Genomic DNA, 27,858 nt, shown 5'->3' on the forward strand with positions numbered 1-27,858 from the left:
CTGATGCTTATAATCAGGACATGCTCAATAGGGGTATCGCTAATATCTATATTTTAGCAACCACTGCTGCTGACCCAAACCTGGAACAAATGCTAGCACCCCAACCACAAAATCCTGACCAACCCATGGAAATAGAAAACCAGATAGAAATGCCTGATTACAACCCGGAGGAGATACCTAGGGTACCTGCACCAGATCCTCTAGACCCAAACAATTACGACCCCTGGTGGGACGATGTTAGGGACTACGTGCAACAAAACCCAATACAGGAAAATGTGCCAATGCCCAACTTAGGAACTTACCCAGGGTTAGATCCTCAAGATCCCTACAACATTAGTGATGCATATGTTAGGGAAATTTTAGAGAATCCATACCCGTACCAGGCCCTATGCCTCCGTATCAGGAACCCATACCCCAGTTTCCAAACCCAGTCCTAGAACCTGCACCCCCAATGAGTGCAGAAAATGTCCAAGAACTTAGGACTTTTGGGGAGGAAATTTTAGAAAGCAGTGATCGAATGCGACAGATGGGAGAACGCCTCGTATGGAAATACGATGAGCGTAATATGGATTTTTGGATGAATCCATATCAGTGAAGGTGATGGCAGAAACGGTAGTAGTAATAATAATAATAATAATAATAATAATAATAATAATAATAATAATAATAATAAAATATATGTGTGTATGTGTTAGAAAAAAAAAACAATATGGATGCCTACTATTAGTATTGTAGCTTTACATTTCAGTCAGTATTGTAATTCAAATTTCAGTACTAGTGTGTAATGATGCATACTATATAAATAGAGTAAAAGTTGCAATGCTCGACGCTTTTGGTTAAAAGTGCGTGTCATGTGATTGGCTATATTCAAATATTAATTGTGATATTAATATTTGGTAAATTGTTTAAAATTCAGATGGCCGACGAGGAAAATCAGGATAATCTGAATAACGATAACCAGAGTAACATTAACGTGGTTAATGAGAATCCGTACAACAATAACAATGGAAACCAAATGGATAATAGTGTCGTTCAACATATAGTGGCACAAGGAATTATAGATGCAATGCCATTTATTATTCAAACAGTTCAAGAAGCGAATAATAAAAGTAAGCATAGTAGTAAGCGACCAAGTGAACCGGAACACAGCGTGAACAATGGACCCGTACTTCAAGCGCCCATTCCCAAAAGAAGAAGAACCATGCCATATGGTTGTTCTTACAAAGAATTCTGGTCCTGTAAACCAATAGCATTCTCGGGCAATGAAGGACCCATTGCAGCCTTACGCTGGATAGAGAAAACTGAGGCTGTTCTAAAAATAAGCAAATGTGCTGAAGAAGATAAGATAATGTTTGCTTCAAATCTGTTTAAAAACGCAGCCTTAGAATGGTGGAACACTATCCTCCAGTCAAGAGGAAGTGATAGAATTTATAGCATGGAATGGGAGGAATTTAAAAATATGGTAGAAAGAAAGTTCTGCCCTCCCAATGAAAAAGAACAGATAGCAAATAAGTTTCTGAATCTTAGAATGACCGGGGTAGACAGTAAGGGTTACACTACCACATTCTTTGAATATGCTAGGATAGTACCTACCCTTGCATCACCTGAACCGGTATTAATCTCCCGTTATATCTGGGGATTAATTGGAGAGATTAGACATGTAGCCAAGGCAGCTAGACCCCAAACTATAGAAGAAGCTGTAGAACTAGCCAATACCTTGACAGATGAGTTAATCCGTACTAGAGAAGAAGACCAGAGGAGAAACCTAACCCAAAGGCTTACCCAAGAATTCCGTTCTGGGAATTCCAACCGTAGAAATATAGGTTCTACCTCTGTACCATACTGCAGGAACTGCAAGAAGAAGCATTCTGGAAGATGCTCTACTTACTGCAATTACTGTAAGGCGCCAGGACATAAGGAAGAAAATTGCAGAAGAAAAGCCAGTAATGGAATGTGCTACAACTGTGGAGAAAAAGGTCATATTAAGACCAACTGCCCAATATTGACTCCAGCTGCAAACAACAAGAATACTAAAAATGCTAGAGCATTCGTTTTAACTACAGATGAAGCCAGGATAATTCCAGACGTAATTGCTGGTACGTTTTTAGTTAATGATATTTTTGCGAAAGTATTATTTGACTCTGGTGCAAACCAAAGTTTTATTAATACTTCATTTTGCAAACTCCTAAATCAATCATTAACTAAACTACCACAAGAATGTTTAGTAGAAACCGCAAATGGAGAAACCGTTAGAATTTCTGAAATCTTGCAGGGAGCAAGAATAGAAATTTTTAATCAAAAGTTTATTGCAAACCTTTACCCAATGAATCTGGTAGGATTTGATGTCGTGTTAGGAATGGATTGGTTAATAGCCAATAAAGCCAATATCCTATGTGATCAAAAGTCAATTCAGGTAAAATCACCAAGAGGTGAAAAGATCACAATTAAAGGAGATAAGCCATCTAGATCCACTAAATTCATCTCTGTGATGAAAATTGCAAGTTGTATAAGGAAAGGATCTATAGTGTATTTGATTTCTATAATCACTAAAACAAAAGGAAAAGAATTAAAAGACATTCCAGTAGTGTCCCAATTTTCAGATGTCTTTCCAGAAGAATTGCCAGGACTACCACCAGACAGGGAAGTTGAATTCAGAATTCACCTGTTACCAGGGACAACACCAATTGCTAAAGCACCTTATCGTTTAGCACCCGCTGAAATGCAGGAACTAAAGAAACAATTAGACGAATTGTTGGAGAAAGGATTTATACAGCCAAGCTCATCGTCGTGGGGAGCACCGATTTTATTTGTCAAGAAGAAGGACGGATCAATGCGTATGTGCATTGACTACCGTGAATTGAACAAAGTCACGATTAAGAATCGGTATCCATTACCGAGAATCGATGATTTGTTTGATCAACTTCAAGGAGCTCGATTTTTCTATAAAATCGATTTAAGATCAGGATATCATCAACTAAAGGTACAGGAAGAGGACATTCCTAAAACCGCATTCAGAACAAGGTATGGTCATTATGAATTTACTGTCATGCCATTTGGTTTAACCAATGCCCCAGCCGCATTTATGGACATGATGAACCGAATATGTAAGCCATATTTAGATAAATTCATAATTGTTTTCATAGATGATATTCTAATTTACTCTAAAAGTAAAGAAGAGCATGCAAAGCACTTGCACTTACTTTTAAGTTTATTGAGAAAGGAAAAGCTTTATGCCAAATTTTCAAAATGTGAGTTTTGGTTAGAACAAGTACAATTTCTCGGACATTTAGTTAACCATGAAGGAATTCATGTAGATCCAACAAAAATCGAGGCAATTACCAAATGGAAAACCCCAGAGTCACCAACTGAGGTTAGAAGTTTCTTAGGATTGGCCGGTTATTATAGAAGATTTATTCGAGATTTTTCTAGAATAGCCATTCCTTTAACTAAGTTAACATGTAAATCTGTTAAGTTTGAATGGGGACCAAAACAAGAAGAAGCCTTTAGAATTCTTAAGCAAAGATTAACCCATACACCCATACTAGCGTTACCAGAAGGAACTGAAGACTTTGTAGTCTTTTGTGACGCTTCTAAGTTAGGATATGGATGTGTGTTAATGCAACGTAAAAAGGTTATAGCTTACGCATCTAGACAGCTTAAGAGTCATGAAGAAAATTATTCAAACCATGACTTGGAATTAGGAGCTATAATTTTTGCCCTTAAGATTTGGAGACATTATCTTTATGGTAGTAAGTTTACCATATTCACAGATCATAAAAGTTTAAGATATGTCTTCGGGCAAAAAGAATTGAATATGAGACAGAGACGCTGGATGGAGTTACTTAGTGATTATGATTGTGATATCCAGTATCATGCAGGAAAAGCCAATGTGGTGGCTGATGCTTTAAGTCGAAAGTATCATGAAAAGCCAAAAAGGGTACGTTCTCTTAAATTAAATCTACAAGTAGATTTAAACAATCAGGTTAGAAAAGCACAAGAAACAGTAATCAAGGAGGATACTGAAAAATTAAAAGGAATGATTAAGGAATTAGAACAAGGAACAGATGGAATTTGGAGGTTCCATAAAAAGAGAATGTGGATACCTAAATTAGGAAATTTACGTCACCGTATATTAGAAGAAGCTCATAAGTCTAAATATACGATGCATCCAGGAAGTGATAAAATGTACCAGGATTTAAGGAAAAATTTCTGGTGGATAGGAATGAAAAAGGATGTAGCAGCTTATGTTTCTAAATGTTTAACTTGCTCACAAGTTAAAGCTGAACATCAGAAACCCTCAGGTTTATTACAACAATTAGAAATACCAGTTTGGAAATGGGAATTGATAACAATGGATTTTGTTACCAAATTACCTAAAACAAGGAAAGGTAATGATACAATCTAGGTGATTGTAGATAGGTTAACCAAGTCAGCTCATTTCTTACCAATGAAGGAAACCTTTAGTATGGAACAATTAGCCAAATTATATGTAAATGAAATTGTTTCATTACATGGAATTCCTTTATCAATTGTTTCTGATAGGGATAGCCATTTTACCTCTCTTTTTTGGTCAAGTTTCCAAAAAGCAATGGGAACCAGGATAAATCTAAGCACAGCTTATCATCCTCAAACGGACGGACAAAGCGAAAGGATAATTCAGACAATGGAGGACATGCTTAGAGCTTGTGTAATTGATTTTGGAGGTAATTGGGACGAACACTTACCTTTAATAGAATTTTATTATAATAACAGTTATCACACAAGTATCAATGCTGCACCATTCGAAGCACTTTATGGACGAAAGTGCAGAACCCCAGTCTGTTGGGCAGAAATTGGGGAAAAACAATTATCTGGACCCGAGATAGTACAGGAAACAACTGATAAAATCATTCAAGTCAAAGAACGACTGAAACAGCACGTGATCGACAAAAGAGCTATGCCGATAACAGACGCAAACCATTAGAATTTCAAGTAGAAGATAAAGTATTATTAAAAGTCTCTCCCTGGAAAGGAGTGGTAAGATTCATCAAGAGAGGAAAACTTAGTCCCAGGTATATTGGACCTTTCAAAATTCTTAAAAGAATAGGACCTGTTGCTTATCAACTACAACTGCCAGAGGAAATGGCAGGAATACATGATGTGTTTCATGTATCTAATCTCAAAAAGTGTTTAGCTGATGAATCACTCGTAGTACCTCTCAAAGATATAGAGGTTAATGAACAACTCAAATTTGTAGAGAGGCCTCTACAGATTGAAGATAGAAAAATTAAAAATCTCAACCATAAGAGATTAGTTCTGGTCAAAGTAAAGTGGGACTCCAAAAGAGGACCTGAATACACATGGGAACTTGAATCAGAAATGCAAAAGAAATATCCACACTTGTTCCAGTAGATCTCGAGGACGAACTCTAAAACAAGGTGGGGAGGATATAACAACCCTCGGTAAAACCGACACCCTCATAATATTTCTGACACCTTAATATATCTTTAAAATATCAATATGTCTTTATATGCACCCTGTATGTGAAAACCGAGCCCAAATTAGAATATAATATATAAAAATAAATTAAAAACAATAATTATTAAGCTGAGGCGGGCCGCGTAGGGCCTCACCTCAACTTAACGCGGTCCGTGTAAGGATGTAACCAGACTTCGCTAAAATCTTAAGTTCATGCGGGCCGCGTATAAGATAGCCTAAGTTCATGCGGGCCGCGAGTGTCTCAAATGGTGGCGCAGCCCGGTGATGACACGTGTCATCATCGTGGCGGACCTACACGCTGACCCAGCCAAGCTACGCAGTTGACCGGAGTCAACGCGGGCCGCGTAAGCCCTGCCCATATCCCACACGGGCCGCGAGGAAGTCCGAATTCAGCCCTATAAATAGAAGGCAACGGCCTTCAGTCCGTCTCGCTCAACTTCTTTCTTTCTTTCTTAATTTTCTGTAGTGGAGTTACTATACCCGGGCATTATACCCCCTAAAATAGCGAGGTTCTGCTACGATGTAAGTATTATAACCCCTGGAGACGTATTAGATACGTTGCCCGATTGATCTAGGGTTCCGTAACGGCTGTCGTGGTTCTGCCCGACGTAGTCGTTGGAATGCCGTCTCGGGGAGGGTATTACTAATGTTAAAATGGGTTATTATACTAACACACGTGCATTTGTGTAAATTATAGATATTCACCAGGAAACCCTAAAGAATAACCTAAAACAGCGATGTGAGTAATCTCCTTTTTGTAAACTGTTTTTACAAAACCTTACATACTTTTCCATGCGAATGACAGTTATTGAGTATTTGTAAGAATACAATTATCGTGGGTATGTTGGGGTTTTGTATACAAAATTTGTTACAACCTGGTTAAGGAGTAACATTTCCACAAGTCGGGTGTCGACAGTACCAACGGGTGATAATTGATATAACTTGGAAACAAATGTAATTGCGGGATCGCCCTCAATACTGTTCACTGTGAATTTTATTTAAACTTGATTAAACTGGGATTCACTCACCAGTATTTCCCACTGACAAAAATGTTTTTAAAATGCGTTTCAGGTAACAAAATGTGAAAGCCAAATAGAAGCCAGCTGGACAGCACTGGAGGCTTGGAAAAGTGGCAATAAAGTTACCTAATAATAAAATGGATGTTTTTATTAAATAAATAGGATTTATTCCTATGAAACGTGTGTATTGAAAACTTGGGTTTTTACCCATATGTCTAATGTTATAAAACATGGTGGTTTACTCTGATTAAATATTTCCTAACTACGGTCCTGATGAAAATTTCCGCTGCCAAATTGGATAAATAAATGTGATACCACCGAAACTGGCTCACGGCCGCCCATTCCCGGAAACTAGGGACCGGGGGTTGTGACATTACAATAACCCAGACATTGGATCTTTAATGGTATTTCGTTAAAAGCCGTTGTTTTATTTGAAACACACATCAAAAGTGTGTGGAGTAAAAACCTAGGTGCAGAAGGAAAGAAACCTTTTTGTAAGGTATCTCTCTTGGTTTGTTCTGCATACCCCCTTCCCAGAAAATCAGTTTTCAACTCGTTTTTAGGAAAAGAAGTTTTACCTTGCTGATCATCGAGTTTAAATACTTCTGAGATGGATTGTGGAGTAATTTGAATCGTTTACCCTGTATGGAAGAGTTGATGGCTATCACATTCTCGCCTTGTTTGTCAAGGGTAGCATTTTTCCAAAACTCTCTCTGGGTTTGTTGGTAAATTGGAGCATCTGCTGTTAGCAAAGTTTTGTACTTTGAAGCAGACATGATGTCGATGATGGAATCGAAGGTGTGGGTGGTAGTGGGTTTTGAGAGTAGACCGAAGTAATTGTGAGGGGATTTGTATGGGATTTCAATGGATTCAGCGGCCATTTGAGTGACCTCTTTGGAAGATGAGGATGATTTTGATTTTGATTTTGATTTTGATTTTGATTTCGTCATTTTGATGAAGAAGAACGAAGAATGATTTGAGATGGAAAGTTGGAAACTGCTTTGAGAAGAGAATTTTGGAATTCAATTCGATAGTGAGAAACCCTGTTTGGGGTTTTGGTCAGGGTTTTGTTTAGGGAAAAAGTGAATGCTGATGTGGCAGCGGTTACAACAATCTGATGGCTAAAAACTGACCAGGTGCCAACTTCTGATGAAAAGATGAATAATGGAGGACAGTTGTTTTTGGAACCACTGATGAAAAAGATCAGTGGTTACAATGGTAACAATATGAAAGCAGTGGGTGATTTTTTACTATCAGTGGATAGCATATCAGTGGAAAATGAGAGAACAGGGTTGACTTTCAGCAGTGGTCAGTATTTAGGAAGCAAATGTTTGAGCACAACAGTAGTTAGGGGTAAAGAAATGGTAAGGATTTGAAAGACTATTAAGTCAGCAGCTGTTAGTGCAACATTGAATAAGCTTTTGACAAAAGTTTTTAGCATCTGCTTGTTCTAATGAAGGGGAATGATTTTGTCTTATGTAACCACAATATCATGTCCAATCATCTGTAGATGGTCTTTATGAAATATCTGCAAGGATGTTGTCTTTAACAAAATGCATTTTAGATGCAAACAGTTTTGAAGCCTTTATAAATTCCTGACAGTGGTTTAGTACCCCAGATGATGAAAGCCCTTTTACACTAGCTACTCATTTTGTGTCCTAATATTTTAATTAGGACATGAGTAACCAAGTATTTTAAGGTCTGTTTGCAATCAATCTTTGATCTGTGTTAAAACAAACTTGAATTTGACATGACCTTGACACTTGTACCATTTCCTTTTGATCTATTTTCAAGGAAAGTATTACCAAAAAAAACGGGTTATACATCCTGACAGGAACTTTTACTATCAAAAACAGGTAAAAGTACAAATTATATTATTCCAAAAAAAATGAATAACATATCCTGTTTTATTGAGAAAAACCTTTTCAAGAAAAAATAATTAAGGTTATTCTGAAAACAACATCAAAAAGAATTTGGTAAACTTTCCAATAAAACTCACAGTCACATCATTCTCAAATTTTAGAAAAATAGTCAATGATTTGAAATACATTATAATAACCATAGTTTGAGACCATTTCCTTGACAATTGATTGCAAAAATGAGGAGACATATACACATAGGTTTTGAAAGTCCAGTTATAGACTTTGTTACCATGTGATGACACTGAAAAACTTGCCTAGTCCTCTTTTAAGTTTAATCACTGGTGATACTATTGTTGCCTGAACTTCCCTAAATAATTACTGCACACAGTTGCTTGACGACCATTGTTTACCCAATTTTTAACTCTTAAGTGTTTTATATTTATACTCTTTTCTTCTGACTTCAAAAGTTTTGAGATAAACACACTTTAGAGTTTTTGTGATTTTTCTTCTTCCCTTTTTTACCCTTCCCATTCATAAGTAGAAATACTCACTGGGAGGTTTTTATTGAAGAAATATTTAACCGAGAACCATTTTGCAGCAATGTTTTGAGAGATCTGGCAATATTTGTACTTGCTCATATCAAATCTCACATTGCATATGATTTGGACTATTTTGACACTTGATTTTCTTAATGCATTTTTAACAGAGTTGATTTTGGTCCTTTTAGAGGATTCTCAAACTATTTTTCAATACATAAGATTTATGTGACTAAATTTTTAGTTTCCCTCTTTTAATGTTAATAAAAACACTAATGTTTTTACGAATCATAGGTTTCTGTTGACCAGAGGTTCATACCTTAGTATCAAACATAATGAAAACAGCACAAACTTCATATCAACACTTGAAATCATATTTGTAAAGAAAACGATTATACCATAGTTATCAGACATTCTTTAGATCTGAAAGCTATAGGTGGTTTATGCATGATATCACTTGTTATAAGAAGTTTGTGTGTCTTATGACATCTTGGTTGTTTTACAGAGTTTTTGAATAGCCACTTTGAACGTGCTCACTCGTTACTCTGTTTTTCAACAAAATACAATCAACCTTGGCATCAATGAATTTTGAGCTGAACTGTAATGTCAAATTGATTGTTGGATCGAATTTGACTGTCCAAGCTCTGATACCAATTGTTAAGATCTGAGGCTCTCTTAATTGTGTTTGTTTGTAATAGATGAACAATGAATAAACATGATTCAATGATTTATGCAGCCGAAATGAACACAAACTTTGTAAACACAATCAAGGAGGAAAATAGTTTCGATAAACACATGCTTTTCATTGAGTCGAATGATTACAATACAAATCAAAAGATTACAGAGCATGCTTACAAACTAAACTCCCCCTCAGCCTGATGCTCCATGGTTGATTGCACAAGATGAAAGGATTGGATTAGAGGAGAAGAACTCACTCCATCAATCAAATGTAATAGTACAGGGTACTGTTCCATTTGTAGGCAAATCAAACCACTGAAGCATCTAAGCTGACGTCACCATGAAAGTGACATCTAACAACCTAACAACCTGTAACCACTGATACTTCTGACTACTGATAGCTAAACACTGATACTATTACAATAGACAAAGTAAACACCTGTTTCTTCATACCACTGCTTCATTCCAAGCAGAGCTTTGGTCTTTAACAGCACTTGACTTAGGGCAGTTGATTTATGAGCAACACTTTGTCTTTAGCAGTTGTTGTACCCAAGCAGTGCTTAATGGACAACAGTTGTAGTATACGAACAGTGGATGAGGGCCATCAGATATTATAACCACTTTCAAGGGGAAAGTCTAATGCAAACAGCTGCTTATGATGAATCCACTGTTGTGAACCAGTTTTAGCTCTCATTATCTGTTCCTCTGATATGGTTCAATCCCAACAAAACGTATATACCAAAAATTTATATAAAACCGGGAGGTCAAAACGTATATTTTGATTAATAGCATTAAACCATATATATGGAGGCTTATTTAACATAAAATAACGTTACGCTCCCATGTTGCGTTGGTTCGGTGTTGAATAAAATTTATATCTAGACATAGATAAAAAAAATAAGAATGTCACAAAGATATATTCGAAATTTTATAAAACATTATATTTGAAAGGAAACAAAATATGTTACACTGATCGAAAACTATAAAAAAACGAATACCGACACCAGTATCAACATTGTTCGGTCGGTATCAGTTTGGTTCATGTTGTTACTGTATCGACAATAGGTATACTTTATAACTCAAAAAATACATTATTCTGAACACACCTTGGTTCGTTAGAGTACAATACTCGGTATTGTTTACAATATAAGAAAAAATATTTACAACGATTTTCTTACACAAAAGTCGTCTGATGTAACGAAAAAAATAAAGTTGTGTCTTACATCGATCAAAAACCCTAAAAACGAATATCATAACTGTTTCTGGTAATACCTAACAGTACCGTTGTTGTTTGTTGCTTGGTTAGTATCGATTCAGTTCATCACGATAGTGGCACTCAATATAGCTTACGATACCAAAAAGTATCATATTTCGACTACAAACCGGTTTCCAGCAAATTTACATTGTAATGTCGAAATAAAATATTAAACACGGTCACATATTATATTTTTGAGTAAAATGTCATTTCCGTCTATGAGGTTTTACCAGTTTTGCGACTTTCGTCCAAAGGTTTGTTTTTTCGCATCTGGATTTAAAAGGTTTGAAATCTTGTTATTTTTTTAATCCATCTCGTTAACGTCATCCATATTTCTCCATTAAGTCAGTGGTATTTCCTTCTTTTTTGTTAACCAAAAAGGCAATTCGGTTTTTTGCAGGGGTATTCGGTCTAATTACATAAAGTGAAAAAGACTGAATTGCTCTTTAAGTTAGCAAAAAAGACTGAAATGCCCTTTATTTAACGGAGAAAAATGAACACTAGTACAGATTTGATCAAAAGATGCGGTTAAATTGGCTATGAGATGCACAATACAATATACTTTAGGGTGCCAAACAAACCGCATCTTATGGCAAGGCATCTATATGACAAGATAATAGGTTCCAAGAGATGTGGTTCTAGAACCGCATTTTTTTATAGAACCGCATCTTTTGGTATATTAACAAAAAACTACTTTTCCATAACATGCTTTAGAGATGCGGTTCTAGAACCGCATCTTTTGATATATTAACAAAAAAGCCATTCCTAATATAATCAAAAGATGGGGTTCTAGAACCACATATGTTGGCGTTTAGAGTAAAATAATATTATATATATATATATATATATATATATAATCTTCAGGAAATTTTATTAAAATTTTCCAATAAATTCCTATGATTAACCAATTGTCTAAAAATTAAAATAAAATATATAAAAAAACAAAATTAATTAGAACAAATATAATACAACCCAAGAACATAAAATACTAAGGTTTCAAAGTAACACAATATTACAAAAGTTTTCCAGAACTTCAACAATACATATAACTCTAAAGATGAAATTGACATACAATAACTTCCTGAACCGACCGAAAAAGAAAGGAGCAAAGAAAGGTCTGATACTGTATCTGCAACTCTTTCATTAGTGGTGAACGCGTAGCAAGTTTTCTTCCAAAAATCAAAAAGAGAACAAAGAAAAACAATCCAACTGTAATAGAAGTCCCCAACAAGACTTTAATTGAGAATTTTGCTGCTTTGGCATTTCCTCTCCCTAATTCATTTGCAACCTGGACACTGCACAATACAATATACTTTAGGGTGCCAAACAGAGCCCGTTCGAATCGGCTTGGACCAACGCACAAAACACTTTACATTCATTTTTCTTTAGACTTTACAAATACGCAACACATTATATAGGATTTAAAAAAATGATCCTTTTATTATAAAGCGATTAGGAGGTAAGCATTTGAAAACACTTCGAAATACTTTTGACCCTAAGTGACCTGTACATTTTGTTTCGGAATAACTAGCCGAAATTTGACCCCATTGCAATTTTCAAGTAAACTTGTCGAATTTGCTACATCCAACAATGTTAAGATTTAAAATTTAACTTAAATGGATATAAAAACTGTAAAGATCATTGTGTATTAATACATATCTTTATACTAAAAGCAAATTTTTTGTTATCCGTTAGATATAAATGAACATTAAATGGTGGAATTTGAGCTAACCTTGAGACACCTTTATGGAGTTCATGTCTGAACCCCAAACACCTCCTTAATCCAACGCTCCATCAAGTCTACGGCCATAGATTCAATTTCCTCACACGATCGAAGTCTTCTCTTGTGTATTCCATTTCTGAAAAACAAACAAAACACAGTATCTAAATGTATTCAAATAAATTAAAAGGCTGATATATCTTAAATATATGAAATACACTTACGCGATTAATAAAGTCATGTTGAATTGTCTCAACAAACTCCCACATATGTTTTATCAACATATAACTGCATTCCCATGAGCCCGGTTGTTGGTAGCACTACAGTTAATCCACAATTAATTATTTTAAACACTAGAAAAAAAAACAATAAAAAAAAGAAAACTTACATTGATAACTGTCCATGTAAAATTTCTCTCGAAACCACTGGGAATTAGCTTTGAAACAAGGTAACTTTCCTCCGACTTTCCCTTTTTTATTGAATCAACAATGAATGCGCTTGAAGTGGTTTAATGTATACATAAGATAAAACGAAATATATTCAATATTCAATAAAACTAAAATAAAAATTCAATAAATGAAATAATACCTTTAGTTTAATGTATACACTAGGTTATAACCCCGTGTATTACACGGGTCGAATAAATGAATTTTATATACTAAATAATAAAACAATATATCTTTAAAAACCTCTTTTATTGCACGGGTTGAATAAATATAATTTTATATATTAAATAATAAAAAACTTATATCTATAAGAACCATATTGTACGGGTTGAATAAATATTATTTTATATACCAAATAAAAAAGTTATATCTTTAAAACCGCTTGTTTTACACTACTTGAATAAATGTAATATTGTTTACCAAATAATAAAATAATACATCTTTAAGAAACCTGGTTTATTACACGGATTGAATAAATGTAATTTTATATACCAAATAATAAAAAAGTTACATCTTAAAAATAGGTGTATTACACGGGTTGAATAAATGTAATTTCCGTCACTAAATAATAAAAAACATATATCCTTAAAAAAACCCCATGTATTGTACGAATTGAATAAATCTAATTTTATATATCAAATAATAAAAAGTTATATCTTAAAAAACCTCATCTATTACACGGGTCGAATAAATGTAATTTTGTATAGTGAATAATAAAAAAAGTATATCTATAAAAAACCACGTTAAAAAGTAATAATTAAACTAAATAATATTTAGTAGGAGGATTATCTATAATTAATTCGAAGAGATTAAATAAAATTATAATTATCTTTAAGACATGGCCTGATATGATGACAAGTGTCCTCAAAATGGTTTCTTTTATTATATGTATAGATAGATAAGATAAAACGAAGAAGATGATAAAAATTTGACGAACCTTTGTTTCTTCAAGTATTAAAGGAAAATGATATGAAAAATATGAAATCTTTGTTTGAGGAAGAAGAAGAAAAGGAAGAAGATGATTATCAAATTTTGAAATCTCAAGATAAGAAGATGATAATCTAAATTTAGAATTCTTTCTCCTATTCCTTTGACTATGTGTGTAGCCAAAATATTATCAATATCTTATTTTTTAAAAATAAATATTTAAGATATATGTCACTCGATTTGTATATATTATAAATAGTTTAAGTTTATATAAAGGTTAAAATGGTAGTTCGAGACTTCGAGTTTCCTTTATGTATATAAAAGTCACGTTGTCATGCAGACTTTATAGAGTGAATTAATTATTGAATGGGTCATGTAGATTCATTCACTAGAATGTAAAAAATGCGGTTATATTAGAACCGCATTTTATTGGCGAAATTGAAAGATGCTAAAAATGTGATTACATTAGAACCGCATCCAGGGCCGGCCTTGGGCCTGTGCGGGAGGTGCTACCGCACAGGGCCCAAATATATTGGGGGCCCAAAATTGTTTAAAAATATGTTTATATTTTATATATAAATTTATAGTAGAAAATGTTAAACAAAAGGATTCTTTGGCTCACTGGATTCCTTGCTGGACGTTGTTACTATAGGTCTGCAGTTCGATTCTAATTAATTGCAGTTTGGATTTCTATTTTTTTTTTTTTTTTTTTTTGGTTTCCTTCATGTATTGTTTGGGCCTAAGGGGCTGGTTCAGCTTACTCATTTAGCATTTAGCATGGAGGAGACGGAAAAGCCCCATATGCTTCTTGCAAGCTTTATTTTTAGTCTTTGAATATACTATTTCTTCACATTTAAATTTGGCCCTTTATAAATCTAAATCTGTAAGGTTTTTTTTCTTCATTTAATCATTCACATAAATGCTTTACACATTTTCTTGTTTAAGTTTGTAAGTCTTTTTTTTTATTCCAATTATTATTTCTCATTTAACCATTTATAGTTTAAAGTATTACAATCCAATTTCTAGTTTTATTTTTTTATTTGCATTTGAACATATTTGTGTCACCAAACTAACTTGGATATGTTTACACATTAAAGTTATTTTTGCTGAAAGGATTTAAATGTTAGTTATTTTTGTTTGTGTAGAGGGTGTTTGAAATTGTTACACAAAAATTTGAATTTATTGTTTTTTAATTCATGCTAATTTGAGTTATGTATTCACTCTTTGACATGGATAATTGTGTTAACTGGTAAGTTTTCTTAACAATTTTGAAACTAATTGTGCTTAATTTCATACCAATTTTTTGGATAATACTCGAAACCTATATTTTGATTAAAGCATGTGATGTGCATATTAAAATTTTGGTTGTTGATTATGGAATTTGAGATATAGAAAATGTGGTTGGATCCTGACAACTAATTCATTGGTCGGATACAAATGGAGAACCTCATGATTCGTTTAACTATTTAACACAGATCATTTTGCTACATTAGCTTTTTATTATTATTATTATTATTTTTATTATTATTCAGGGGCCCATTTTTTTCTAATCGCACGGGGCCCAAAAATTATTAAGAATTTTCGGAGACGGCCCTGACCGCATCTTTTGCGAAATTGAAAGATGCAAAAGATGCGGTTACATTAGAACCGCATTTTTGGGCGATGTTTTTTTTTCAAAATAAATACATGATTTTATCAGATGAATCAAAAGATGCGGTTGCAACCTGCCAACCGCATCTTTTGAAAACACCCATAGCATCCTTTGTTCATTTTTGTACTAGTGGAACAGAGTTAACGAGCCGGATGAAAACGAAAAGATTTCAAACTTTTTTGGTGCGGATGCGAAAAAAACAAACATTTGGATGAAAGTCGCAAAATTGGTCAAACCTTAAGGACGAAAATGACATTTTAATCTATATTTTTTTTTACAAAAGCTAACGAACAAAATTTATTGAAAAAAAAAATCAAATTAGTTAACTAAAAATTAAATGGGTTAAGGTTGTATATTATATATATTACAAGCGAGAATTATAGTATATTATATAGTATTTGTTGCACACAAAGCGTACAAAATGTCTTATATAAATAACTTTTGTATCCTTTATTATTTTTAGATGTCTTAAAAACGAGAATTATAGTATATTATTATGATAAAAAAAATAAACGGTTTTTTATATAAACAAAGTTGATGTACTATTGTTTATAATAGTGTATCTAAACTGGTTACAATGATATAATAAAATTAATTACGACAACCTATCTAGCATTAGAACAATATATTTAGTTATCAAACATATAATTTAGTTTCTGTTTGTTAACTTATCACGCATATCGTTTGATGTTAGAGAATAAAATGGGGACAATAGTGTATTTAGATTTTCATTGAACATTATACGTTATTTGTTATAAGAGAAATACATATATTTAAGCTATTTTACCGTTAAGATGGCATGTTAAATGACTGGTGACGACGGGCCAATAGGGTACCCCATTTATCCGTTTTGGGCTGTTGTCATGAGGGCCCAACAGATAAGGCCCAAAAAGCGGTAATACTTGCCCACTAAGGTTTCTCTTATATGAAAACGGGCGGGAAGGAAAAGATCAGAGAACACATTTGGTTGGTCCGGGAATCCAAGATTGGATTTGGTTATTAGACGAGATTTTACGAAAAAATAGGATGCATTTAATGCATGACATGAAGAGGATTTTTGGCTGGCATCGTACTTCTAAGCCGGAAACATTAGATGAGAAGGTAATCTTACCGTTGGGGGTCAGACACGTGTCTGAGCCCCCCCGAAGACCGATAGAATCCGTTGGATCATCTCGTTAATAACTTAATATCCCACATGTGAGATAAGGTCTCTCGGTTATATAAGGAAGAAAAGAGACGATCAAAGAGGCAGGCCCAAGGTATCACTAAATGCTCTCACATTTATTCCGACCATAATTCTCCTACATTGAATACACACACATATTTATTAGATTCACACCATAGAGAGACATTCTGGTGATCACCTTCATCGGGATAAGCTTCTCATATTCTCCGGCAAGTTACTTATTCTCACGCCGGAGCTTGGTTACGGATCCCCCCAGGCCCTCCGTAACGAGGCTAACGGTTTACTTTTTTGTAGCAACGAGAGCTGGGATATTCCGACGTAAGCAAAGACCCTTTGAACTTTATCAGGGATTTGGGTATTCGATAACCGGGAAGAAACTAAAAAATACTATATGGTAGAAAGAATGATTGGAAATAAAATTAAATTCTTTCGAAGTTGGTGTATTGGGACTAATTGGAATATGTGTAGCTAAAAAGGATATGAAAAAAAAAAAAAAAAAAAAAAAAAAAAAAAAAAAAAACTATATATAAAGGTTTATTTAGATAGACAAATAGATAACGTGATGAGACAACAGAACCATCTATACATAGCTTAATTAACTATCAATACATAATTTTATTTAGATTTCATTATTTGAGGTAGATGGGTGACGTGGATCATATAAACGATAACGTCCTTGACCAGGAGGAGATGGACCGTCTTTGTGAGGCCCTTAACCGGGAGGAGATGGGCCGCTTTTGTGTAGCCCATAAGCCACTGGCGGAAAACCTTGCTCAATTAACTTGATGATTACTAGTATTAGACACGATCTTTACGACTCTTGATGTGCGAGTCGTTTAGTGATCTTGAGTTGCAAATAAAATGAGTAAATAGATTAGAGCTTGCATGACCTTGGGCCACTTGATATTTCGACCTTTATTTTTATTTTTTTGCTAGCAAAATATATTAATAGATAGAGACGATACTCGGATTTAAAATTTATATAACAATCTTCCCATGACCCACGATGTAGTGTTCAGGTTTTTTTTTTTTTTTTTTTTTTGGATTAAAAAGAAACCTGACATTACATTTGTACCTTCAATCACATGATTTATCTTCTATCTTTCGATCACATGTACCATGTACCTCCCTGGTTAGCAAGCAAAAATGTTTTCCATTGCACCACCTTAATTAAGTAATTAATCGTTATTCCTTCTATTACATGATTTATTTTATATCTTTCAATCACATGTATCACCCTAGTTAGCAAGCACACACGTCTTGCATGGCACCACCTTAATTGATTAATTAATTAAACGTCATTTTATTTTCCATCTTCTGATCACATGTACCACACTAGTTAGCAAGCACACATGTTTTGCATGACACCAACTTAATTAATTAACTAACTAAAGGGTCAAGAATGCGCGTTGTGGCAGCTCGGATTTGAATATCAAAACACAGATAATGGGTGTTTTGATATTAACTAAGCTACAACTTTAAGCTCAAAAACTTGGCTCATATTTAAGATGCTACATCGCGTATTTTAAATGCGACATCTCGTCTCATCTCAAATTAGCTCGAATACCATGACTGGATCAAAGAGTTGAGTTTTAGCTGTGAAGAGATGGTGACACTAGGTTTTAAAGAGAAAATAGATGGTATGATATTGGAAAATAGACAATGTGAGACAAGGTTTTTAATAATAAAGTTGTGGGATTGCAACAATGGGCGATGCGAGCTCGCAACAAAGGGGCGTGGGACAAGAGCTTGCGGAAAATAAATGTGTAGGCCTGGTTTCGAACATGTAACCTCCCAAATGCGCGCGCCTTATTTGAGCTACCAAGCAAACCAAACAATGAGTTGACCTGCTCGAGCTCCACTCGTTTAAAAACCAAGCCAACTCCACTCGGATACATTTCAAGCCAATTTCAACTACTGTGTTACATACAGAGATAAGTATGTAAAAAAAATAAATATAACAAATAACTGGTCTCATGTTGCAGAATGGGTCCCATAGTAACATTTATTTTTTTAGTTTCATTTTAACTACTCTGGAAACAATTTAACAGTCAAAAATAAAAAAAAATAAAAAAAAGCAATATTAAATACCCATATTAATTAATATTAATTGGAAAATTATCCAACAGGAGGATGACATTGCAAGTCCATTTACAATTAATATAAAGAGTTAACTGCCATTTTCGTCCCTGTGGTTTGGTCACTTTGGCCATTTCAGTCCATTTTTCAAAAATGCGTCATTTTCGTCCCCCACGTTCTGGAAAGGTGTCATTTCAGTCCAAAAATCATAACCCAGTTAAGTCAGTTAGTAAATAAGGACTGATTGTGTAAATTTGTAACATAAAGGACCATTTAAGTAAATATTAAACACCACCACCACTAGCCCTGCCACCACCACCACTCCGCTGCCACCACCACCACCACCACCACCACCACCGCCACGCATCCTATATAAATTTTGGATTCCTCTCTTGTCATAGCGGCTTTTAATAGCGAACAATAATAGAATAGAATAAAAGATACTGCTACCTTTTCTTCTGTTTATCAAACATTTAACAGCTCTCATGAAGAACAACTGAGTTCTAGAGCTATTGTTTTGGAATGTAATTTGAGTTGCAACGAATTTTTATAAACAAAATCTCTTATTCGTACGCAGTATTACTTTATTTTAAACTATTTACTGTTTATCATTTCGTCTCTGATCTCTTTTTTGCGGTGTTGCATTTTACAGCAAAACAGACCTCTGAATTCTCAAGTTGTTGCTGATTTCTTGCAAAAATTTAACTTGAAAAAGACCACTGTACAGAAGGCTCTCGATAATCTTGCTGAGGGTGGAAAAATAACCTTCAAAGAATATGGTAAACAGAAGATATATCTTGCTAGACAAGATCAATTCGAGATTCCAAACACCGAAGAGCTTAATCAAATGAAGGAAGAAAATGGCAGATTACAAGAGATGCTGGAAGAACAAAAAAAAGTCAAACAGTCAACTTGAGGGAGGTACCCTTTCTGAAACTGTTTATTATATCGGTTTTGAAATTACGAAACCTTTCTAATCACTACATTGCTATATGTTAACTTGATAATCCTTATTGTTGCAGAGATTAAGTCTCTGCAGTCAAACCTAACTCTAGATGAGATACAATCGAAAGATGTTCAGCTAAGAAAGCAGGTTTGTGAAATGACTAATCTGATCTTTTTTATCTTGATAAAATTTTATACTTATTTGTGGTGGTGGCGGTGGTGGCAGCGGAGTGGTGGTGGTGGCAGGGCTAGTGGTGGTGGCGTTTAATATTTACTTAAATGGTCCTTTATGTTACAAATTTACACAATCAGTCCTTATTTACTAACTGACTTAACTGGGTTATGATTTTTGGACTGAAATGGCACCTTTCCAGAACGTGGGGGACGAAAATGGCGCATTTTTGAAAAATGGACTGAAATGGCCAAAGTGACCAAACCACAGGGACGAAAATGGCAGTTAACTCTAATATAAAACTTTTAGGATGATATTAACTAATAAAATAACATATATTAAAATGTATAACAAACAACATTGCGCAGGAAAATGTTATACTACCTCACATCACAAAATTTTGTTCTCCCAGGAGTGTCGGGTTTCGGGTTTTATACAATCTTGTGTATACCGATGTTGAGATCCGAGGATATGGAAATGAGGAGAGGGAGTGAGTGGTGCCATGCGGCTTTAAACACGCGTTTTTGGTGAGCTTTGATGGACTGTGAGGGTTTCTTAGAGTTGAACCTGATATCAAATATGTGAATTATTGGGTCTGCGGAACCCGAGGTTAAGTAAAAACCATCCGGTGACCATGCTTGGTTGATCAAGGCGGATTGAGACTCGCTGCTTTCTTGTTTCCAACCGAACTCGTGGATTTCTGTTCGTCGTAGTCTGATGTCAAATAGTCGTAGCTGCCTCTCTGGAGTACTGCAATTAAGACGTAAAGTTTCAAAATATTAGTGGAGTTTGTGGACCCGAATGGAACTAACGGTTATATATATGGTCTGTGTCTTGGTTCTTAGACCAAAATATGAAATAATCTAGTTAGGGGCGTAAACGAGCCCAACAGTTCATGAGCTACTCGAGATAGGATTGCTAAAAGCTTGAAGCGAGCTCGAGCTTGAGCTTCACATTCTGAGCTTGAAAAGGTTGAGCCTAAACAAGCCTACTATATATATATTTATATAATAAAAAAATATTATACAATTACATAATGAATATTATTATATATATAAAACTATGATAAAATAACTAAATAATATATATCTGTTGTTACAAATAAAAAATAATTATAAATATAAACATATATACACAAATCTCTATCTCTATAACTAACAAATATTTAATTATGAATAAATATTATTTAATTATGGATAGTTATTATATCATTAACCAAAAGAATTTAAAATTTTATTTTGAATTTTCTAAACAAACTTACTTTTTTTTACTCATAAAGGTCTCCAAATATCACCAAGTTCAAAATTATGTTTGTTTAAAAACTTAAAGTATTAAACTAAGAAGAATAGTGATAATAATTTTTTACGAGTGATTTCTAGAAATTTTAAATTATTTGATGTGCTTAGATTGTTTGAATGGTAAAAATACAATATGTTAAATTTTAAAAAAAGGGTAGTATTAAAAAATCCAAGTTTTAGTTCTTAATCTTTTATATGTATTAAGATATTTATATACTTATAATTGTAATTCAAATAACTTACCCACGCCAAAAAGATTCTTATTGAACTAAGTACACTTTAACTGAATTAACATTTATCAATTACGATGAAAAGTTAATATCCAGTTGAAAATAAAAAAACAATGTTATAAAAATTAACTTAACAAAATATAAGACATATCTTGACGACTGTAAGTGTTAACAAATTATGTTCGAGTCAACAGAGTTTAGTGTTTCACCTGGTTTGAACCATAAAGAGATTGAAGTCACACGGATTCGGTAGAACACTCATACACTTGCTTTCTATCTGATGCTTGTAATCAGCTCGCCCTGTTTGTAAATCGAATCCAATAATCCGTTTATCTGCACCAACCGAAACCACCATCTGCTTTTGTTGCATTCCAGCAACGCCCATTACAGCTGACGAATGCATACTTCTATGCAGTACTTTCGGTTTCCAACAATCCTCACCGTTTCTCTCAGTCCAATGAACAACCGCATGATCACTTCCACCGGTCATAAAACAAACATCTTCCCATGGCATGAACGTTATGCTGTTGATAATACCCTTAACGTGCGGCTTATCTTCAAAGAAAGTTACACGTTTTTTCTGTAATAAGATTTAGCAACTGTTTTGAAATTCACGTAGAAAATGCATATAACATTGCTTGTAACAATCATATAAGTAAAGTACTTGGATAGTCCCTGTGGTTTTCTAAAATTTTGGATTTGGTCCCTAGCTTTTTCCAAAAGTACACAAATGCTCTGTGGTTTGCACTTTGTAACGCATTTAGTCCCCAACCAAGCAACCAACAAAACTAAAGGTTTTAGGAAGTCTAAGTGAGGGACTAAATGTGTTACAAAGTGCAAACCACAGGGATCATCCATGTACTTTTGGCAAAAGTTAGGGACTAAATGGGTTACAAAGTGCAAACCACAGGGATCATCCATGTACTTTTGGCAAAAGTTAGGGACTAAATGTGTTACAAAGTACAAACCACCGGGACCATCCGTGTACTTTTGAAATGCTAGGGACCAAATCCAAAAATTTGGAAAACCACAGGGACTATCTGTGCACTTTACTCAAAATTTTATTTACCTCTTTTGGTTTATTTAAATTAAGGACAGCTATCTGAGAGTCACCGCCATCGGCACTGTAGACGGTGAATACGCTGCCACCATGTGGGTGCCACGCTATATCTTCAGGCCATCTTCGATTCTTGGTTGATGCACAATCAGCTGTGCTAAGATGAGATGCACTTGATCTGTCACTGCAATAAATATGTTAAAATCTCTACAGGTTATGTAAATGCGTAAAAGTAACAAGTTTAGTCACACAAATTTAGTTTGTTTATAATAATAATCTTGGTTTAAAAAAGCGTGAAGCGCACAAAAGCGACAAGGTCTAAAATCAAATCGCGAAAGCGGTGGGCTTTTCGTACGTGAGGCGCAAGGTGCTTGTATATTTTTTTATATATATCCTATAGGCTTTTAGCATCCCTTACCCAAAATATAGTGATAAATAAGGTTTATATATGATTTAATGTATAAATCATATAACGTACAACCATTTTAGCTGCATGTATAACAATTTAAAGCACAAAAACACCTTCTGTACAAAAAGTGCGCGCCTCAGTGGGATTTTTTTTCCAAAAAAGCTTGCTTTTTGTGTGCTTTTTGTACAGAGCTCGCTTTATGTCACACAAGGCGCAACTCTTTGCGTAGGGTCGCTTTGCGCTTAAGCACGCTTAAGGCGCACTTTTTTAAACCAAGATAATAATAATAATATCAATCTTTATCCAGTAACTAAGTAAATTAGAAAATAAACATATTATAATAATATATATCTTTATCCCATAATTAAGTAAACTAGTGATTTCACCCACCACACATTGTGGTGGCGTTGAAAACGTAAAGTAACTTGAATTTATACCATCTAATGAAAACATATTATATTTGACCCGAATCATTTCAGAACAAAAATTACATCAAAACGTAGACCAACTGAAAATGTGCATAAAAATAAGCACGAAAACATCTTCCCGTCTAATGAAAACATATTATATTGGACCCGACTCATTTCCAAACAAAATTTACCACAATCTCCAAACAAAATTTATGGCAAAACGTAGACCAACTAAAAACGTACATAAAAATAAGCACGAAAACGTATTTAACATTTGTTAAATCATCGTAAGCAAGTATTAGATAGTTTATATTTCTTATAAGGTTCTAAGAAATCTATATAGCAGCATGATACATGTAGCGATATTGGAGCGGAGCATTATATATAAAACATACCCTCTGGCCTGAATTTGCCATAGATTTACAAGTCCATCAAGAGCACTGCAAAACATTTCAAAGCAATCACTAACATAACAAAAATAAAGTACAGGAAAAATATATGCATATATCAAAATAGGAATGGAAACAAGATTTTCAGTGAGTGGTGCTGCTGTCGTAACCAATATCAGTTTATCAAAATGAACCCGAAAAAAAAAGACTCTTAACTAATGTATAAGACCACCAGTATGTACCTGGCTTCATCTATGCAGATTCCAGACAAAAACATGTCGGTGACAAAAACGCCCTTGAATCATTAGAGAAGACAATAATTATAGCCTATAACATGTTAACACCTCATGCAAGATATTTTTTTTTGCTTTTCAGAAGGCCATTTCATTGTGTGATATGTTATTTGTTGAAACTGGTATAAATGAAACATGATACATACTTTCGTCGCCTATAGAGTATTTTATAACAAGGGTGGCCTTAACGAAAAACGTTCAATACACGAGTGGCCTTACATTTATCAGAGAGAAAAAACTGAACATGAATCATTACTATAATTTGGTTTCCAAAATAAAAATCCATGAGTATCTTAAAATTGTTGCAAATAGTCTATGCCCATGATAAAATAAACTAGAGAAAATGATTATTTAAAATTGTTATCGCTACCATTTTGTTCCTTTGTATTAAAGTTTTGACGAACAAAATATCTTAAATTATTCTAACAGTTTCCTAGGCATAAAAACTTAAAAACACTTGGATACCTAGTAACAAAAAGCTGATCATTTGTCGGACACAAAGCAAGACTTCTCAACTTTCTCTTATGCTGAGATGGAATGTGATTGGATGTTTGGCAATTGACTGTGCGAGGTGAAGATGAACTGCACACCATCTGAATTAAATCCTTATGTTCTCGCTGCTCTGCAATTTCATTTTTTTTTTTTTTTGCAAAAGGTGAGCATCCAGATTAACGAAACAAGTACGCAAAAATATGATGGATCGGTGACACACATATCTCATGCACACTTTGCAGTTAACATCGGTGATATATCGGTTATCGGTCCCCATGTAAAATATCGGCACCGATATTATCGGCGATAATGACCGATATTATCTTTGATGGTAATTAACTATAAAGAAAGTGGCAAATATTACCGAATTTCCTTTTTGTCCCTTTGGATTGAGTCTCACTGCCTTCATGTTCACGTGAGATTCTATGACCCTTTTCTTTCACAGCGCTTTTGCTATGTGACGGAATTGATCTACTGTCAGTTTCTTCCATCTTGACAGGAACAAACGGTTTGGGATTCACTGCAGGGATAACAAGTTGCGGTCTTTGTTCATGTTTCCCGTTTCTAGAATGTTCACCGGTCTTTGTAGGTGTAGGACTACATGATCTTCTCTCTTCTTTTACTTTTACTTTTACACCGTTTTCAGAAACCTTTGTAGATGGTACAGCGTTGCCTCGACTTCTGAGGTGTGCCAGTTTACGTTCGGTTTCTCCTAACCTCTTTTCAGCTTCTTCAAGCTGCGTACCTTCTCCAAAATGATATTAGCATTTATTTCCCAGTTTAATATATAAATTATCATCATCTGTTACCATATAAATTTTTGCAAGTACCACAAGAAAAAAACTTGCATCAAATAAATAAGACATATCCTTTCCAAGGAACTACACTACAGCTGATTAATCACTAGCAAAAGCACCTTATTTCACTCCAACAATCACCTCACTCGGCACAACTTATATTATCGTCGCACTTGGTATGCCTATAGGCTGGCTATACATAGCTGAGTCAAATCCCCAACATGGCAATGAATAGTCAAATATAACAAAAGGAGAAATCTTCTTACACACAAACTAAAATTCAGTAAAATGGTTATCAATTATTATCTCATAATGAAACCATGTAACATAAACACATCATCATCATCATACTGGGTAAATCCCACCAATAGCAAAGCTAAGGTAGGGTGTGAGGAGGGTAGATGTAGACAGCCTTACCTCTACCCCGTAGGAATAGAGAGGCTGCTTCCAGTGAGACCCCGACTCGATTGTAGTTTTGTATCAAGCCTTGGACCTAAGACACATAACACTCAAACAATCGGGACAGAGACTGATTGGTGCATGTACCCTCGTGTCTTTCAGCTATCAACGTCACCACATGATGCATGATTAACCATCCACCGCTTTTAACGTTATTTTCACTAAATTAGTAAAATAACGTTAAAGTTAGTACCATTTCACTTTTGCCGCCGAGCACACCGCAAGCGGGGCACTATGTAAAATAAACACATGAATATCAAACTAAAATATTCATAGATGTGATAATTACACTACTTCAGCCATCCAGAACGTCATCAATTTGAACTTTTTCGTCATAAGACCTAAATCAAATAACTACAACCAACATATTACGTTATAACAATCAATCACAAAACAAAAAAAAAACCTACAACGGAAACTAATTTTCAACAAAAGTGATTGGATAGATCAATAACAACAACGAAAGAGTAATATGAGTGAATATTGAGGAGAAGAATGAGTAACAAAACCTGAGATTTGTAATAGGTGACACGTGTACGGAGATGATCGACTTCTTTGGCGCGGTGTTCGATCAAAGCGATCAGAGCCTCTTCTTGCTCCTCTCTCTCGGTCTTCTCGTCACCGGAGCTTGACGCCATAGATTCCGACGGCGGTGGTGATTTTGGGTTTTATTGGTGACCAAACCGTCTTTCACGCCTTGTGTAGGAAAGGGGTAACTTATCTGGTGTCATAACTATTAATTAATTAATTATTAATTAATTAACAAAACATAAAAATAAACATAAAAGAGGATTAAAAAGGATTTTTATGTATTTTTTCTGAGTATTAAAAATACATATATTTTTAGAGTAAATTTCAAGGATTGTCCTTTATCTTTATACTCATTTTCAGGCGTTGTTCTTTATGTTTAAAATTGACGAGTTTTGTACTTTATGTTTTCAAATCATGCATGTTTTGTCCTTTAGCCCTAACCCAGTTAGATTTTTCTGTCAAAACTGGTCATGTGCAATGCACATGAGGGTAAAATTGTCTTTTCACCCTATTCTTTAAAAATACATATAAAAGAAAAAATATTATATATCATAACAAAAACCATCTTTTTCCTCAAATCAATCTCATTTCGAAACCCTAATTTCTCTCCAACAACATGCAACATGACTGCCAGATCTTGAATTCATGACTGCATGTGCAACTCCTGATTCCTCCAATTCAACAAACTATGATGAGTTGTTGATCTTCTATATGATGGGGTACATGTATATGTTAAGAAGAAATGGTCAGAGCTTTGACCTTACTCCACATACACACTTCCTTTTGTACAGTATATTGTTAGCTATTAAAGAACACAAATGCCAATTAATTTGTTAATCATTTTATTTCACTTCTTGATTGTATAGAGTTTTGGTTTCAAAGAATATTAACAGTATCTTATCAACATTGGAGTATTGGTTTCAAAGAATATTAACAGCTCGGAGTAAAATTAGGCTTGCAGTCACCATTTGGAGTACTGGGATCAACCAATGAGAATCCTTGTGGGCATTCACATTTTGGTCTATTGTTGTCAAGAATGCAAACACCTAGCCCACAAGCTTTGCTATTTGTACTCCATATGTCTTCTGGCACAAACCATGTAATTTCCGAGCTTGTAGCATCCGTGGAATTCTTGGGGTAGAAGTATTGAGTAAAAACCCCATCGGAATCAAGAGTAACTCAATGAATTCAAGATCTGGCAGTCATGAATTCATCTGGCAGTCATGTTGCAGGTTGTTGAAGAGAAATTAGGGTTTTGAAATGTGATTGATTTGGGGAAGAAGAGGGTTATTGTTATGATATATAATATTTTTTTTCTTTTATATGTATTTTTAAAGAATATGGTGAAAAGACAATTTTACCCTCATGTGTATTGCAAATGACCAGATTTGACAGAAAAATCTAACTGGGTTAGGGCTAAAGGACAAAACGTGTATGATTTGAAAACATAAAGTACAAAACTCGTCAATTTTAAACATAAAGGAGAATGCCTGAAAATAGGTATAAAGATAAAGGACAATTCTTGAAATTCACTCTATT

At 34.4% G+C, this 27,858-nt stretch overlaps 1 protein-coding gene and 1 pseudogene across 2 annotated transcripts; one reads left to right on the forward strand and one right to left on the reverse strand.

Annotated features, from left to right (window-relative positions):
• The first annotated feature begins 16,378 nt into the window (after window positions 1-16,378).
• On the forward strand, window positions 16,379-20,278 carry LOC110943878 (annotated as a pseudogene).
• Window positions 20,247-26,505, reverse strand: LOC110941747 (U5 small nuclear ribonucleoprotein 40 kDa protein). 2 transcript variants are annotated; one of them, XM_022183409.2, is made up of 7 exons: window positions 26,298-26,505; window positions 24,897-25,269; window positions 24,506-24,662; window positions 23,754-23,798; window positions 22,552-22,717; window positions 21,692-22,062; window positions 20,247-20,704 (listed from the first exon to the last, which is right to left on the reverse strand). In XM_022183409.2, exons 1-7 carry the CDS (start codon window positions 26,424-26,426, stop codon window positions 20,386-20,388), a joined length of 1,560 nt encoding a protein of 519 aa, XP_022039101.1. In that variant the 5' UTR covers window positions 26,427-26,505; the 3' UTR covers window positions 20,247-20,385. The 2 variants fall into 2 exon arrangements, with proteins under 2 accessions (XP_022039101.1, XP_022039100.1); XM_022183408.2 differs by having other exon boundaries at window positions 22,552-22,723; window positions 26,298-26,504.
• Between the last annotated feature and the right edge of the window lie 1,353 nt (window positions 26,506-27,858).

This window comes from Helianthus annuus, chromosome 5 (genome assembly GCF_002127325.2).
Source record: "Helianthus annuus cultivar XRQ/B chromosome 5, HanXRQr2.0-SUNRISE, whole genome shotgun sequence".
NCBI lineage: Eukaryota > Viridiplantae > Streptophyta > Magnoliopsida > Asterales > Asteraceae > Helianthus > Helianthus annuus.